Source organism: Bactrocera tryoni, chromosome 5 (genome assembly GCF_016617805.1).
Source record: "Bactrocera tryoni isolate S06 chromosome 5, CSIRO_BtryS06_freeze2, whole genome shotgun sequence".
Classification (NCBI taxonomy): domain Eukaryota; kingdom Metazoa; phylum Arthropoda; class Insecta; order Diptera; family Tephritidae; genus Bactrocera; species Bactrocera tryoni.
The window spans coordinates 7339862-7355959 of record NC_052503.1 but is presented as its reverse complement, the minus strand read 5'-3'; the positions used below and the strand labels follow the sequence as shown (position 1 = coordinate 7355959).

General features: G+C 37.4%; 4 protein-coding genes across 4 annotated transcripts in view; 2 read left to right on the top strand and 2 right to left on the bottom strand.

The window, feature by feature from the left end:
* The window catches only part of LOC120778471 (eukaryotic translation initiation factor 5B), a 55749-nt gene extending 52222 nt beyond the window's left edge, over window positions 1-3527 (bottom strand). The window contains exons 1-4 of the mRNA XM_040110282.1: window positions 3454-3527; window positions 1848-3184; window positions 323-1778; window positions 127-259 (exon numbers count right to left, since the gene is read on the bottom strand). Coding sequence (XP_039966216.1) covers window positions 127-259; window positions 323-1778; window positions 1848-3184; window positions 3454-3527 — 3000 coding nt within the window. The remainder of the gene's footprint in view (window positions 1-126; window positions 260-322; window positions 1779-1847; window positions 3185-3453) is intronic.
* A 643-nt stretch (window positions 3528-4170) lies between these two features.
* LOC120779193 lies at window positions 4171-4684 on the top strand. The gene is made up of 2 exons (XM_040111457.1): window positions 4171-4347; window positions 4401-4684. Exons 1-2 carry the CDS (start codon window positions 4282-4284, stop codon window positions 4587-4589), a joined length of 255 nt encoding a protein of 84 aa, XP_039967391.1. The 5' UTR covers window positions 4171-4281; the 3' UTR covers window positions 4590-4684.
* On the top strand, window positions 4653-10776 carry LOC120779192 (probable RNA helicase armi). Its single transcript, XM_040111456.1, has 7 exons — window positions 4653-4902; window positions 4969-5183; window positions 5246-5674; window positions 5745-7358; window positions 7416-8057; window positions 8126-8287; window positions 8361-10776. The coding sequence occupies exons 1-7, from the start codon at window positions 4665-4667 to the stop codon at window positions 8664-8666; spliced, it is 3606 nt and encodes a 1201-aa protein (XP_039967390.1). The 5' UTR covers window positions 4653-4664; the 3' UTR covers window positions 8667-10776.
* A 435-nt stretch (window positions 10777-11211) lies between these two features.
* LOC120779191 lies at window positions 11212-15926 on the bottom strand. Its single transcript, XM_040111455.1, has 7 exons — window positions 15590-15926; window positions 15475-15536; window positions 15258-15402; window positions 14574-15201; window positions 14115-14491; window positions 11564-14049; window positions 11212-11501 (listed from the first exon to the last, which is right to left on the bottom strand). The coding sequence occupies exons 1-7, from the start codon at window positions 15660-15662 to the stop codon at window positions 11436-11438; spliced, it is 3837 nt and encodes a 1278-aa protein (XP_039967389.1). The 5' UTR covers window positions 15663-15926; the 3' UTR covers window positions 11212-11435.
* Window positions 15927-16098: the final 172 nt, after the last annotated feature.

Genomic DNA, 16098 nt, shown 5'->3' with positions numbered 1-16098 from the left:
GCTACTAACCAGACATTGAGCATGGCCCTAAGTCAAATATCTGCTTTTTTACAATAATTAATACTGTTATATATTAAAAATTTAAAAAATAACAGTCATATACTCAATTTAGTATGTTAAACTTACCGGAATTTTAGACGTTCTTAAGAACTCTAGCAAAGCTTCTAGTGAGCCCAGAGTGGAAGCTTGCACATACACACCAGTTTGCGCAAGTTTTATATGACTTAAAGCGCTCTTTAGATCTTTCGCAACTTCTTCCCTGCAAACGTTTAAGGCTTCTTATTAATTCAATCGAAAATAAAATTTATTTCAAAACAATTACTTGCAAATTTCCACTTCATCCGGTTTGTGTGCTATGAGCAGATTAATTCCAGCAATAGCCTTTTCTAAATCCTTTGCTGCAATTTTAACACCTTGGGCAGCCCTTACTTCTTTGTGTTCAATATAGGCGTTCTTTACACGCAACTCTTTCATTGGTTGAGGCATGAGAAGCGAACGTATTTGAGTAACGATTGGCCCATCTGTACCCGCCAATATCATTGTTTGACCTTCCCGAAGTTTGCCATTTATTAAAATCGCGTCGATAGTGGTGCCAAGACCTGGAATAGCCTTAACTTCCAATACTGTTGCCTGCAGCTCTTCTGAGTACATTAAACGTTTCGGCAACATCTTTTGGCAAAACTCCACAATAAGAAACAGTAAATTGCCCATACCCTCGCCAGTTATTGCACTGGTTGGAACCAATGAAACATATGTTTTCGGATCAGGATTTTCATAGAAAAGTGCAGCATTTAGACCTTGCTCAGCAAACTGGAGAATTACATCCTTCGAACGTTGCTTGAACTCAAGCTGTGTATTGGCTTGTTGTTCCTTTAGAACATCACGAACGTCTCGACGAGCCATCACCTTCCAATCATATAATCGATCAATTTTATTTAGTGCGACAATGAACGGACACTTCTTTTTTTTAAGTAAATTAATTGATTCTATGGTTTGAGGCTCCAGGCCGTGCATAATGTCTACCACCAAAATAGCAATATCACAGAGTGATGATCCACGATTTCTTAGATTACTGAACGATTCGTGACCAGGAGTATCGATAATCAGTAAGCCAGGCAACTTAAATTCGAAACTTGATGAATTATAAACAGGTTTAGTTTGTTCTTTTATTGCATCGATTGGAACATTTGTTGCGCCGATCTGTTGCGTAATGCCACCAGCTTCGGAATCCTGCACATGAGTACGACGCAATTTGTCTAAAATTTTTGTTTTTCCTGTATCGACATGACCGAGTACACATACTACAGCGGCGCGCAAATCATCTACAGTACGCCTTTTCTCTGCATCATCTTGACGCTTTATAATACGAGCTTCAGCACGTAGCCGACGAGCCTCCGCGTCATTCGTATTAATGGCTTCTTCCTTTTCAGATTCAGAAGCTGAACTTTCAGATTCACTTTCAGACTCTTCATCATCTTCAGATTCATCATCGGATGATTCTGCAGCATTGCCAGCTGTGCCCGAAACTGCAGCTTCTCCACCACTGTTGGACTTTTCGTCATTATTTGTGGTAGTAGTAGTAGCTTGGGATGTATCGTCATCGCCATTGGCATCTTCTTCCGAATCGCTGGCATCCCAAGACTCTTTAATAACTTCTTTTTTTTCAGATGACTCTTGTTGGGCATTTGCAGCTGCAGCGGCTTCCTCAGCAGCTTTGGCTTCAGCTTCAGCTTGTTCGTCTTTGGCAGGTCCTTTCTTCTTTGGACGAATGCGTGTACCTACAAATAAAAAAAACATGATACAATGAATTGCAAGATCAACAAAAAAAAAAAAACAATACGATTTACCTAATCTTGTTGGCCTCTTCTCAGTTGGATCGGGTATTTCGAGTCCTTGGGCTTTCAAAGCTTCTAACATCGCTTGCGCTCTTGCTCGTTCTTCTTTCTGTTTCTTAGTAAGAAGTTTGCCTTCTGCTTTAAGTCGGGCTTTTCTTTCCGCTTCTTTTTGCTTCTTCTTTTCTTTGCGCTCAGCTTCCAGTCTTATGGCTTCCAAACGAAGCCGCTCACGTTCTTCTTCTTGCTTTATCCGTTCTTCTTCCAATTTTTGCTGTCGCTCTTCTTCCTCTTTAATTTGTTTCAAGCGTTCCTGCATAGCAGCCACCATAGCCGCGGACATTCCTTTCTTTTTACTATCCTTCTTCGGTTCTTCATCTTCGGCCTTTTTATCCTTTTTACCTTTCTTCTTGTTCTTTTTATCCTTTCCCGACTCTTCTTCTGCAATCGCACCGGAGTCTTCATTACCCCCACCACTAGCTTCTGATTGAGGTTGAACCTCTTTATCTTCAGTCTTTTCTGCCAAATTTATAGCTTCAGTTATTTCCTCTACATTTTCCACTACTTCCGACTTCGTTTGTGGTGGCCCTCGTTGTTTAGCCAAAGCTGCCTCTCGTTTTTGACGCTCCTTCTTTTCTCTTTTCTTTTGTGCAGCGGTTTTAACTGTACCTCCTTCCTCATCATCGTTACCACCACCAGCAGCTTCATCTGCTTCAGGTGCTGAAATTTCAACAGCGCTTTTCTGTGGCTTGCCTTTATTTTTCTTCTTCTTGGTAAATTCCTCGTCGTCCAAATCATCGGGAGCAACCACATTTGTGGTGGTAGTTGTTGTCTCCCCCGCATATTCAGCTTGAAGTTCTGCTAAGATTTGATCTAAATCTTCTTCATCATCTTTTCCCCTTTTGGATTTTTTACCTTTTTTACCGGCATTTTTGTTTTCTTTTTTTGGCTGCTTAACTGGCTCATCTTCCTCCTCTAACATTTCAATATCCTGGGGTGGGTTAGCTTCATAATCCTCATCATCGTCGTCTGCGGCCAGTAGTTCGAAAGCAGATTTCTTTTTATTACCTTTTTTGGATTTTGCTGGTGCTTCTTCTTCCTTATTGCCATCGGCTACTTCATCATCTGAATCAATCTGATTTGATTTGCCTTTGTTTTTGGACTTTCCTTTCATTTCTAACTTCTTAACACCAGTTGTGATGCTATCCACTTCATCTTCTGCCTCTTCTGAATCTTTTCGATTTTTCTTATTCTTTTTTGTCGATTTTTGTTGATTCTTCTTGTTTTTTAGGCTTACATTGTCCTGCTCGGCATCGGAATCGATGTTAGCTTCTTGAAGTTCAGTTTGGTCCCTAGAAGTTTACGCGAAATATAATTAATTTGTTAACCAAAGCTTATATGTATAAAATGTTTAAATACAAAAAACTCATATTTGCACTCGTATATTCGCATAGCGTAAATATAACTTTTAACGACTCAAGCAGATTTGACAACGCAGCAAATTTCCCCGCACACTTCTTTCAGACATCGCAAACTTGTTTTTAGCCGTTATTAAGGAGTCATAACCCTTTTAAAATATGCCTGGGCACTTCACCATATCAAAACATCCTGGTGCACTTACATTTCATCACCGGACGAAACACCTCCAACCGCGCTGGTTGCTATCTCTTTCTTGCCCTTTTTAGCCTTAACCATTTTTCCTCGCGCAATTTCAACACGTTCAGCCGCCGCCGCTCCACGTAAATGCAAACGAAATAACTCCGCGATTCAGTCAACTTTACTGCTGTTGCGATCTCCTGCTATACACTGTTAACTATTTAAAACGTTAAGCGTTTCTTTCAATCGATTTTCTAAACCAAATTTACAACACTTTTTCTTCAAGTTAATTTATAAATATTGTTTCAAATATTTTGCAAATAACAAAGCCAGAAGAAATGCAAAGCACGTAACTCGGTTAAAGAAAAGTGTGGTGCCTACAATGTCAATTGGATGGTGTGTCGTATTTTGACATTTATCGCAGCAACTGAAATATACACTAGAAGAAAATATTTTCGAATGGTTTGAACACAGGCTGATTGGGGGACTTGTTTATTTTTTCATATTAAATACTTACATGTATCTATATGCATGCACTTAAAATAAAAAACAAATATTAAAATATTAAGCTTCATTCAGTTTCAAATGAGAAACAATTCGTGTATTTAAAAATATAAAGAAATTATTTTGATATATTCAAAATCCACATAGTTAAATAAAGGTCATGAAGGTTATTAGTTTAGCACCCTATGTTTGAATTCAGCTTATTCCTCATTATTCATTTCAGAGAACGTACATCAGATTTTCCGGCTTCTTTTTTGATAAACGCCGATTTGAAAATTGTTGAGATCTGTTGAACTTTTGTTTTCACGCTAACTCATAACTTGTAAAAACGTGAGTTGTTTTTTGTATCATGCACCAGCCTGGAAATATTACTGAAGAATTGCCGAGTACATCTGAAACTGCAATTGGTGGAGAGGTAAGCGCACAAATTTAGCAATAAAGAATTGTTTCAAGTGTTCATTCATGCAGGTGAAGAAACCGGAGACCCAAACGGATAAAACCTTTTCACGTTGTCATTCAATAGTGCTCACAGAAGACGACTATAAACAAACAATTTCTGACTCTTATCAAAAACGTTTACAAAACCTCCGCAAAGAATTAAATTATATAAGTGAGACAGACTGGATGTATGAATCCGCAGATAGGAAGGCGCTATAATCACTTGAATGAATAATAATACTAAAGATTTCTTCCAAGTTTTAGACACACATATTTTATATATTCAAAATAAAAATGTTGTCCTTTTTTAAAAATTTGTGGGATTCTATGGATGCTGAGAAGCAAAAACGTTTACTTGCGGAAAAACTAGAAGAGGAGCAGAGACATTTGGACACAGAAATTGAAAAAGAAGAAAATGAAAAAATCAAAAAGGGTGAGAATTTTAACATGCAAAACGTGTTAAGATCTATTAACGCACCGCAAAATGGTACTTTGTCTAGTAATGATGAGGATAAATGTTTTCAACGGCTTGGTAAGTCTTTGGAGACCGAAAATATTGCTTTATTTAATTAAGGATTTATTTATAAAAATTTTTTAGGTGTTATAACAACGTTAAAAAGCAACCATGGTACAATTGATCATGCAATATTTTTTGATATCGAAGCGGCTGGAGGATTTGCGAGCGAACTTAAGGTCGGCTGTCATGTAAAATATTTGGCATATCAACAAGTTCATAGTGACCATATAAAAGTGGTGCAAATCAATGAAGTTTCCGAACTGTTTTGGGACGAATCAATGCCAAGCACAGATAAGGTTTTGATGCTTATTTTATATAAATAAAAATAAATAATGTATATATATTTTTTCCTTTTAAGATTGAGCAGCAAATAGCTGAATTACGCAATGAAAAGCCGACGTTCTTCAATACGCATCAAAGAAATATTCTTGGACTTATAATGGAGCGTAAACCAAGTGCTATTGTCGTGGATACCGAACACAAACTGATGAACATTAATTTAGACACAATAGAAATAGATTTTATACCACAAGCTGGTGATCGTGTATACATCTGTTGCAACGTACAAAGTGATGAGCATTTCGTGAATCGACAAGGTGAAATACTGCAAGAGGTAAGTGTACATCCCGCTCGTTTACTAAAACAAGAAAAATGCGAAGTGCGACGTTTAAATACCGACTGGGGAGTACTAAATAATGATTGCTATTTCACCTTTGACGTTGTGCCTAATTCTTGTAAGCTAGATGTCGGCGATATAGTTTTGGCAGATCTCATCGAATGTGAACGTGTAAGTACACATACGTAAAAAAAGTGGGATATACATTTTAATTAGAAATTTTAATTTTAAATATCTACAGGATCCATACATCTGGCGGTGTGTTAAATTATCCCTATTGGAACGTAAATCACCACAAGTAATTACCTCCTCCAAAGCAGAAACTACATCTAAAGGTGAAATACCTTCAGCCTTGAACTCACGGAAAGAAAGCAATCATGCAATCACTGTTTCTGAAGATGCACGTTGCATTTTTTCCTCAACCTTTCAGACCAAACGTATCGAGATTGTCATTAAGAACAATATAGAACGAAATATGCGTGTACTTTCCATCGATTTTTTGGGACGCCGACGAGATTCACAAGTGAAACTTATAGACCCCGAGCACGATAACACCGCGTTTGAGATCCCAGCTAACAGTAGTCGCGCATTAGTTTTCGAAGTAGAATCGAAATTTTATGGAGAATCGCGTGAATTTTTTGTTATTAAATTTGAAAAATTCCGCGTGAAGCGTTCCATTTCAGTGGTAGTTTGTGAGACCGAGGTAGAAGCGGAGGCCGCACTGGCTCAACCTAATCGTAGCACAATAAATGGACTGAACGGTGGTGTGCAAAATCTACGACAGCGCTCTCGATACTACGCCAATCAAGTGTGGTCGAACAAAGGCGAAGTCATACCAGGTGTAGGCTTGGCAACAAAGCGCCGTTTTCTATCACTTAGAATTGCCTATTATGAGGTGCCCGAACGGTTGCGTAATGCATATTTGACATCGACGAGCCGACAAGAAATGATAGACAGCGTGGAAAACATGTTTCCTTGTTTAAAAGAAGAGCTGAACATAAAGAATTATACAATACGATTCCAAACATTAGTATTTTTGGAAGAAATCGAATATTTTGTAAATTTTCGTAATTATGATAGAGAGAGGGCCCATTTCACACGCGACGGGGAGTTTTTATCGCTTACTATAGAAAACCTATCGGAACGTCGACCGTCACTCGTTATCGGTGACACGGTACGTGCTATAAATCCCTGGAGTAATGATAACGATAAGCGTAGCTATGATGGCGTAATTCATAAAGTTCTCTTCAATCGTATATTGTTGAAATTTAACGAAGGGTTTCAGTCCAAATATAACGGTGAAGATTTTCGTTTGGAATTCTATTATTCCCGATTTTCATTTCGCAAACAACACTTTGCAGTTAACCGTATAATAAAGCATTTGGGGGAGCCATTTCTGTTTCCTTCACGTGTACACATGCGTGAGGAGCCACAACTTCAAATCGAATTAGACAGTGACGATAATCTTATGCTACAAGATAAACACCATCCATGGTTTAATCCGATGTTGAATCCAATACAAAAGCGCGCCATACGTAATGTTTTGAGAGGTGAAGCGAAGAATATACCTTATGTAATATTTGGACCACCGGGCACAGGCAAAACCATGACACTTGTCGAAACCATGTTACAGCTAATTAAGCTCATACCCAGTTCACGTTTACTTATTGGCACTCCCTCGAATGGATCAGCAGATTTGATAGCAACGCGTCTAATAGAAAGTAAACAACTACAACCGGGAGATTTTGTCCGCTTAGTATCGCAAAATCAAATTGAAAAAGAACTAGTGCCGGAACATCTTATGCCTTATTGTGCTACCGTAGATATGGCTGCCGATGGCACTTGTGACGATTCGGTTTGTAGATACATTTACCCAAAGCGTACAACTTTCATAACAGCTTTTCCTTTACAGATGATTGTGACTGAATCAGGCATGAAATTACGTTGTCAAATGAAATATCTCGGCCGTCATCGGCTAACTATCAGTACTTGCACTACCCTTGGTAATTTTCTGCAAATGGGTTTCCCACCTGGACATTTTACACATGTGCTCATCGATGAGTCTGGTCAGTGTACTGAACCCGAAGTGATCGTGCCCGTGTGTTTAGTGTCACAAACGCGCGGTCAAGTTATATTGGCCGGTGATCCACATCAGCTACCAGCTATAGTGATTAATCGGTTTGCAACGGATCGTGGCTTATCAATATCACTACTCGAACGCATACTAGGTCGTACGCCCTACTTACGCGACGTGATGCGTTTCCCCGACACTTCCGGATTCGATCCACGCTTGGTCACCAAATTACTCTATAATTACCGTTCCTTACCGTCCATACTCAACGTATATAGCGAGTTGTTCTATGATTCCGAACTGCGACCAATGGTCAATGAAAAAAGTTCGCGTGAAGCTGAAATGTTAAAGAAACTTGATGTACTATTGCCTCTCTCGGAGAAGCGACCTAAGACACACGGAATTTTTTTTTATGGCACTCGCAGTGAAAATAAACAGGAATCCGATTCTCCATCATGGTTTAATCCACTGGAAGCGAGAAATGTACGAAATTGTTTAGAATGAAAATATGGAAAAAGCTAAATTATTTGAAAATTTGTGAACATTTTCAGGTGTTTTTGATGGCCATCAAATTATATCGTCAAGGCATTCAACCAGAAAATATTGGAATAATAACACCTTATTTGAAGCAAGTGAAGCATTTACGCACCCTTTTTATCGAAGCTGACATTGCTATGCCGAAAATCGGTTCCGTAGAAGAGTTCCAGGGCCAGGTTTGTGATTAGAAGATCTATTTAATTATTCAATAGCACTTTCCCTATTCATGGGCACTCTTTGAATTTACAGGAACGTGACATCATCCTTATATCTACAGTGCGCTCCTCACTGAAATTAATCAGCAGTGATTTGCGTCACGCTCTCGGTTTCGTACAAAGCGCCAAACGCATGAATGTAGCAATTTCACGTGCACGCTACCTGATGTTCATATTTGGCAACCCCCATTTGCTTTATTTAGATCACTGTTGGCGTTCGTGTATCAAATATTGTGTGGACAATGAGGCCTATTTGGGTTGTGATCTGCCCGACGACTTTGATAGTATACCCGAACTTAAGAAGGATGAAACGATGCTGGATCAGGATGTTTCCAAGTAAAAAGTGATACAAAAATCTTATAGAATCTTTGCAATTAATTCGCAATGAAGTACTTTTAATATATAATATGAGTAAGCTGACTTAAATGTCGTATACCAAGGAGTTTGCTTTACGAAGCGAGAGAGTCCATATTCTCTCAAATTCATAGTCACATCTAATTCACTTTTTTTAATTTTAACATACTTAAGATATTTGTAAATATGATAAAAATCATATTAATCTTTTTCTGCTTGTAAACTGCACCAAGCTCCATCCTGAAATCCTCGTATTTTGATTATAAATATAGTTGTAATTCAGCAGAGGCTAGTGTCTCATATATAATTGCTGAACGCGACTAATTTCAAATCTGGGATCCCCCTAAATAGAAACGATCTATACAGATATACATGTATTAATATCGGTGCTAATGCTGCACTCATTCAAAAAAGTATGTTGGATTGTCTAAAATTGAAATTGAGAATTAATCAATTCAATTGCACAACCGTCAAGCTTGCAAAACATGTCTTAATTCATAGTTTTCACCGAAAAATTTATTTTTTACATGAATCCTTCTATTTTTACTTATGTAGTCAGTTGACAGACTAAACTGAGTAAATCAGTAATTCTACTGTTATTGACCTTCATTACTTTGATTTAAAAGCAATTTTTTTGGCAAATTTTCCTATCCTTTTTAAAAAGTATAAACTTTTAAATATAGTATAACTGTTTGTAGTTCTCTACATAATTCATAAGGAATGCTATCCATTGTTCCCATTTGAGCATATCTTGTTAATTAATAATTAATTAGTAGAGTGATTTTTCATAAATTTTTAGTTTATGAGCAATACTTCCTATTTTCAAGTATTCATGCAAATTTAAGCTCTCTTTCATTGTGATTGTTTAACTTGTGTACATACATACACATATACTAATTTTGAAGTTCAGCTCTTATATGATTTTATTTGAAACTATTTTTTTATTAAATGTGTGATTCAGCAACACAGAATTTGTTTGCTAGGCCGAAAACTGAATCCATAATTTGAATGAACAATGTTACAAGCGGATACCGCTCTAATATTGAATTATATGTTAAATTTTCGGATCAAAGCTCCTTAATTTATAATTTAATGATTCACAACTAATCGTTGTGTTGATGTATGGTAAAGAGACTTTTGAGAATGTAACGGCGACTCGAAAATGGCACAAAACTTTTTTGTGAAAATCGGCATCGGTGACCATTTCCTTTTGGACTCGTTCAACAAGCGCGTGACGCGATTGATGGATTGATGGCTTCAATTCTTGCACCAGTTGGATTTTATAAGAACACAAAAGAAACTCCAATTGTAATACGCGATGGCAAATGTTCTTTCAAGGCAGCAATAGCATCTTCGGTGCGCACCATATGCTCTAGAGTAAACGTGGTGCGAAACCGATTCATGATTGGTTCGTATTAACGACTCTTCTGGACGATTATGTCGCCGAATATTGGATAAATGATTTTCAAAAAAATCTTTACTCCTTAAACGCTTTATGAATTTTTTACATAGTAATTATTTCTACACTGCTTTGCTATGAAATATTTTATTAAGAATTTACATTGCTTATTGATGAATGATGCTGCATTCGTATAAACTAGAGTTAGCAAATTAATTTTAAGATTAATTATTTATCAATATTAATCAACTTGAAAACCTGAGTCAATACATAAAAATTAGTATTTTCATAACAAACGAACAAATTCAATTTAAACGCAACTACAGTTCAACTTTCATAACTCGAAGTTCTCCACAACTATAATTTTCGATTTGGCAATAGAAGTCAAATTTCGTACCACTTTCCTTCTATAAATCGAAATTTTTTAATCGGCACGTGATTCTCTAAGACGCATCTTTCGCGGAAATCTCACTTTGTAAACAATTGCTCTGGCCTTCCAAAATTATATAATGCATTCCTTTGCAATTTTAAATTCCTATTTAAATACGCATTTTACAACTGGCAATCAATACAAAGCACTAAACAGTTTAGAATCCCTTTTCACTGAAACAACCCTTTCAGCCCAAAAAATTACAGAATACATGTTTTATACTTTACTTTATGTGAAAGAAATAAATAACTTGTGTGTAAATCTATATTTACAGCTTTTTGTTGCATTTTGTTTGAATGAAAACTTTTTTTTGGATTATGGTGATTCGAATAACGTAAGTTCAACTGTAATGAACGCCATTATTTACCATTTCTTTATGTTCATATTCGATTTCTATCAAAAATAGCAACAAATTTGTAATGCTTTTGTAGCCTCCCGCAAATAACAATCTTGTTTCAGTATCAGATTTTGCTGTTAACAAACAACTACGTCGAGCTGTGCTCCATATGCCAATTCACACTCAATGTTCCAGTTGTGAATCACAATATCATAAGTCCTATGTTTATAAAACGTTCATTAAAATTTTAAATTTAACAATTAACAGCTGTGGTCAATATGGAGTTAACTGCTTTGACTCTTTTATTAAATTTAGATACAAAATACCAATTGTAAATTTTCCAATAAAAAAATAAAAATAAAAGCTATTTTGGAAGAAAATATTTCGTACATTTATTAATAAATATCAGAAGTAGCAGCTGCAATTGTAAAACAAATTGTAAAACTCATGCATAAAATAACGGTATAAAATATAAAAAGAAGTGTTTTAAAACAGATAAATAGACGAATAACGGCAAAAAATATTTCCAATACATATAATGCTGCTGACAGCGCATTTAGCGTGGACACATATATTTACATCAGGCGTGCTACTGCGGGCGCGCTTCATCGCTCAACTTCACTGGCACAGTTATGTGCTCATTTTCCATAGAAACCTAGCATCAGAGCAAATTAAAATGTTAATATCTTTTAAAATAAGTACAATTTTAAATAATACCGTTATATAAATGGGTTCCGTTCTATTGTCGACATTCAATTTGTCAACCCGCAATTTCACTTCCACCTCTAAGTGGCCACCATCGGGTTCCACATAACCGTCTGAAGGCTTCAACTGCAATAAATTTTTCCGATTGGTGCTCACTTCAAAGTATTGTCGCGATTTAAATGAGTTGCAGATGAAAATCGAAGAGCTTATCATATGCTTTTCACCGCGCAAATGAAAGTTTAGTGAACTCGGCAAAACTGACCAGCAACAAGCTTCGCCGCGTGCCGATGAGTTATTACTGTTGGCTGCTTGCTCCACCTCATCCTCAGTTAGTTCATCGACACGATCTAAAACAGGACCCGATCCGTCTGCATTGTTGCTGGGCGATGGACTGCACACGGTACGAAACAATACTGTTTCATCCTCATCGGGAAAATAAAATGACGAGGTCGACTTTATAGTCTCGTCCAAGTAATCGTCGTTAATGGTAAGAGCCACTTCGTGTATGCGCATGTTTGTCAACAGATCGAACGTTAAGGCCGGCGATTCTTTGAACAACTGCAGCTCTTCAATATCTTTTTCGCCAGGTAGCTTTTCCCACAATGCTTCCAGAGATTTAGATGAACTTAGGTTGGCGCGTTCGTCGGCCGACATGCGCGCAACTAATTGGCGCATGCGTTGTCTGTTCGCCTCATCGCCGGATATTAAACGCAAATTGGCTAGTGTCAGCACCGACTTGGTTTGACGGGTAATTTTTTTCACATCCTCGCGCTGTGGTCGAAACACAACACGCAACATTGCTGAAGAACCAGGCGGTATGAGCATAGAAGAGGGTTGTATTTCGAAAGCAGTACATAGGCGTGGTAGACGGAGTCCAACTGAATCAATTGAAGCCAATGCGAAGCCCAGAAGTGGACCTTTATTGTAGACACGTATTGAGCGCTGTATTGGCTGCGAGAGCTCATGCAGATAGCCCATTTGTAGAAAGGCCATACCTACAGGAGCAATGTTTACTTCTTGGGCCACAACACTGCAGTGACCGCCATAGCCATAGAGGGGAATATCCAAAAATGAAGACATGCTGGCTGTGGAAGCACTATTATGGGCAACGGAAGTGTTTTGTGGAGCATAAAATGACAGTTTGCCGATGGCAGCACCAATGACCGTTGGACAAAAGCTCACCGCAATAGTTCGACACTCCTGCGACTGCAGTGTTAATGAATTATTTCCTGGCATATTGATCAGCTGATAACCTGGACCATGCACATCGATACGTAACGTGAGTTTCTTGCTAGCCGTATTCTTTATTTGCATTGTCTTATGGGCGGCGTTTCTCAGACGTGTACTTCCCCAAGACAATTCCACCGCGGTCACCTTCAGGGGTATAGCATTGCCATCACGGTGGCTGAATTCGCTGCTACTGGAGCATCGCGAGACACTGCGCACAACGCCTCCATTGCTACTACCATTTCGTAAAGATTGCGCACTGGTAGTGCGCATCGGTACAATACTCTTAGCGCTGCGTTCACTGATTGATGGGGATGAAGTGGTACGACGGATTCTACCCGTGGTGCTAGTTTGGGGTTTAACTCGCAGTTGAGGTGAACAATTTTCACAACCACCCCGATAATTTTCATGATTCTCTGCAATAGGCGACGACGGTTGTGACGACATATAGCTGTGCGGAGGAGATGGCACGCCAGAGTTCAAGCCGTTATTGGGGCTTCCGTTGGCTAATAACGTGCGTTCAGCGGAAATAGCCTTAGAAGATGTCATAGATTTGGAGAGATTCGGAGAAATAGCTATGAAGTCACATTCGCTTTTTTGTTCATCCAACCTTGTAGAGCTAAGTGGCTTCTGTTTTAACGTCAATGTTGGACTTACCACGGACGGAGATTTTCCATTTGGTGTGAGGAGAGTTGGTTTGTTATTCTTATTACTAGCCGCCCGGCTATTAGAAGGAGAAGTCTTCGATATCACTGATTCATTAGCTATCATTTTAGAATTGTCGTCCAATCTCTCCGGGGTTTTAATATATATTTTAGAAGATCTTACTTGTACATCTGTTTGATCTGGTGATAGTCTAACCGTTGGTATATTCAATGGACTGAGTGGGGAACGTGGCTGATTTATGCTTTGCTGCAATTCCTTTAAATCGCTGGCATCCAGCAGCGATTCTGTAAAGCTTATAGTGTCAGCTTGTGACTCAGATCCACGCATTCTTTGTGGATCTAAATTCTCCTTGTTTTCCGATAACAATTCCTCGAGAGTATTAAGGCTCTTTGTGTATTGCTCAATGGAACTTCTTACAGTAGAATTTCCCGTATATTTTTTATGCAGTACTTTAACATCTTGCGCCTCCTTTGTCTGAGTTTGCAATTGCTTACCATTTTGTTCAAATTCCGCTTGTCCAAGATTTTGTGGCGATTTAGGACGCTTCGGTTTCTTTAGCAAATCGATAAGATCAGTGGATGGGATGTCATTATCCGAATTTTTTACTAAAATATAATACATAATGCAAAGGTAAGAAAAAAAGTGCTGTGCTCAAAGCGAAAATACTTACTAAACGCCTTTTTAATGTGAGATAGAGAGAGCAAATAGGATTCGTCTTCTTTTGTGCCATTTCCAGAGTCTTTACTCTCATGTTTATCTCGAATAATTTTACCTAAATCCGCTGCGGTACTCTGATTTATTTTAGGAGCTATGCTATAAGTTCTGTTATCTATTTGAGGGGTGCGGTCTACGTCATTTGTAGATTGAGATGCTTTTGTTGTACCTAAAGGAGTAGTTGAACTAAGTGAGCTTTGAGTCTCATCTACTAATGCTATTGGTGGCCGCATGCGCTCTGGACTTAACGACTTTACAATATTTTGCAAATTTTCTGAGCGTTGATTAAAAAATCGACCCATTGAAAAATTTGGATCTCGAGAAAATAGGGAACTAGAAATACAAAAAACAATATAAATATCAATATACATACAAATATAGAAAATTTATTACAAAGTCGGAAAGCAAACATTACCTATTTGGGTTTGACTGCAAATCAAAATCTTTTACATCTACCATCTTATCTTTCATACTTTTATTTAGGTCAGATGTGGGTATTGCGGCGAATTCTTGTGCCCAAGCTATTTCATCCATTAACAGTTTGGAATGCATATTCTCAGCTGGTTGAAATTCCTCCGCGTCGACTGTGGATTCATTTGTGACATTAAATGAAAATTGTCCTCCGACAACGGCAGATTTGTTACTAAAAGTAGCTTCTGAAGTATTCAGAGACAAGTCTGCTGTCCGAAGTAAACTTCTCGAATTACTTAGGCTACCTAAAGTTGTACTTGAAAAAGATGTACGTTCTCCCAATACCTCACCGAGATTTCGTGCTTTAGGCGCAAACGAAGTAGCAAGGATGTCACCGACGGACAGACGACTAGATGTGGATGCCATACTATTTTTCGGTTTTTTTTGAGATTTACGGTCCTTGTAGTGTGTAGATCGCCCAGTTATTTCGGAAGGTTCAAAAGAAACTTTTGTATTGTTACTTGTCGAAACAGTACTTTTAAAATCTAAATTTATACTCTCGTCCATTACCAAATCCGAAATATTAATAGAATCAGGTCTATGATAGGGTACATATTCGGTTCGATTAAACTCTAAAAGAAATTTATTTAAAAAAAAATATTAGTAAATTAAGTCAAAAAATATTTACTTGAAGAGCTGTTTGACGATGTTGTTATGGGATCTGGATCTCTAAAATCCTTTTTAGCAAAACTTTGTTGTATAATTTTATTCACATCCGATTTCATTGTCTTATTAGCTTTTTCCAATGTTTCTAACGCTCTCAATCGCTCTTTCTATTAATTCAATTATAATGTTGTAAATTTGAATTTTAACAATATACATATGAATTAGGATTACAAACTCACATTCAAACGCTCATTGATAGGCTTGCTGCTTGATATTGAAGAATTAGACATCTCGCCAAAAACTGTAAAACATTTTAATTACAAAAAGATTATTTATAATATATATATACTTTACCTCTTAAACCATCCAAGTTTAAAACACCCAGCGAATCAGTTAAATTTTTTTGCTCAATGGCACGATTATCCATGATGAGCCTTTTCAATTCAGGTTCAATCAAATTAACAACTAAAATAAACAAAGAAAATTCCTTCGGACACTGTCTTGACACTATTCTTACTAATATCCAAAGCAGGCAACAACTTATTATAATCCAAATTATTTAGTATTATATGTAATAATTAATTTTAAATATACGTAAATCTTGGCACTGATCGCAGGATTTTATATCAACCCATTAATATTTTTATTGGATATTTAAGAGAGCCTGCGAAGAATATGAAGTTGGCGCAAATCGGGTTTAAAATTAAAATGGTGGATATTAAGCCATCGTATCCACAAGGTTGCACTTACAATTGTACAGTACGAAGTAAGAACTTGCAATAAATTGTGGGACTATTTGGTTACGTTGAACTTTGATATTAGATTATTCACAATTTACTAAAATAATAAGATATATTCAATTC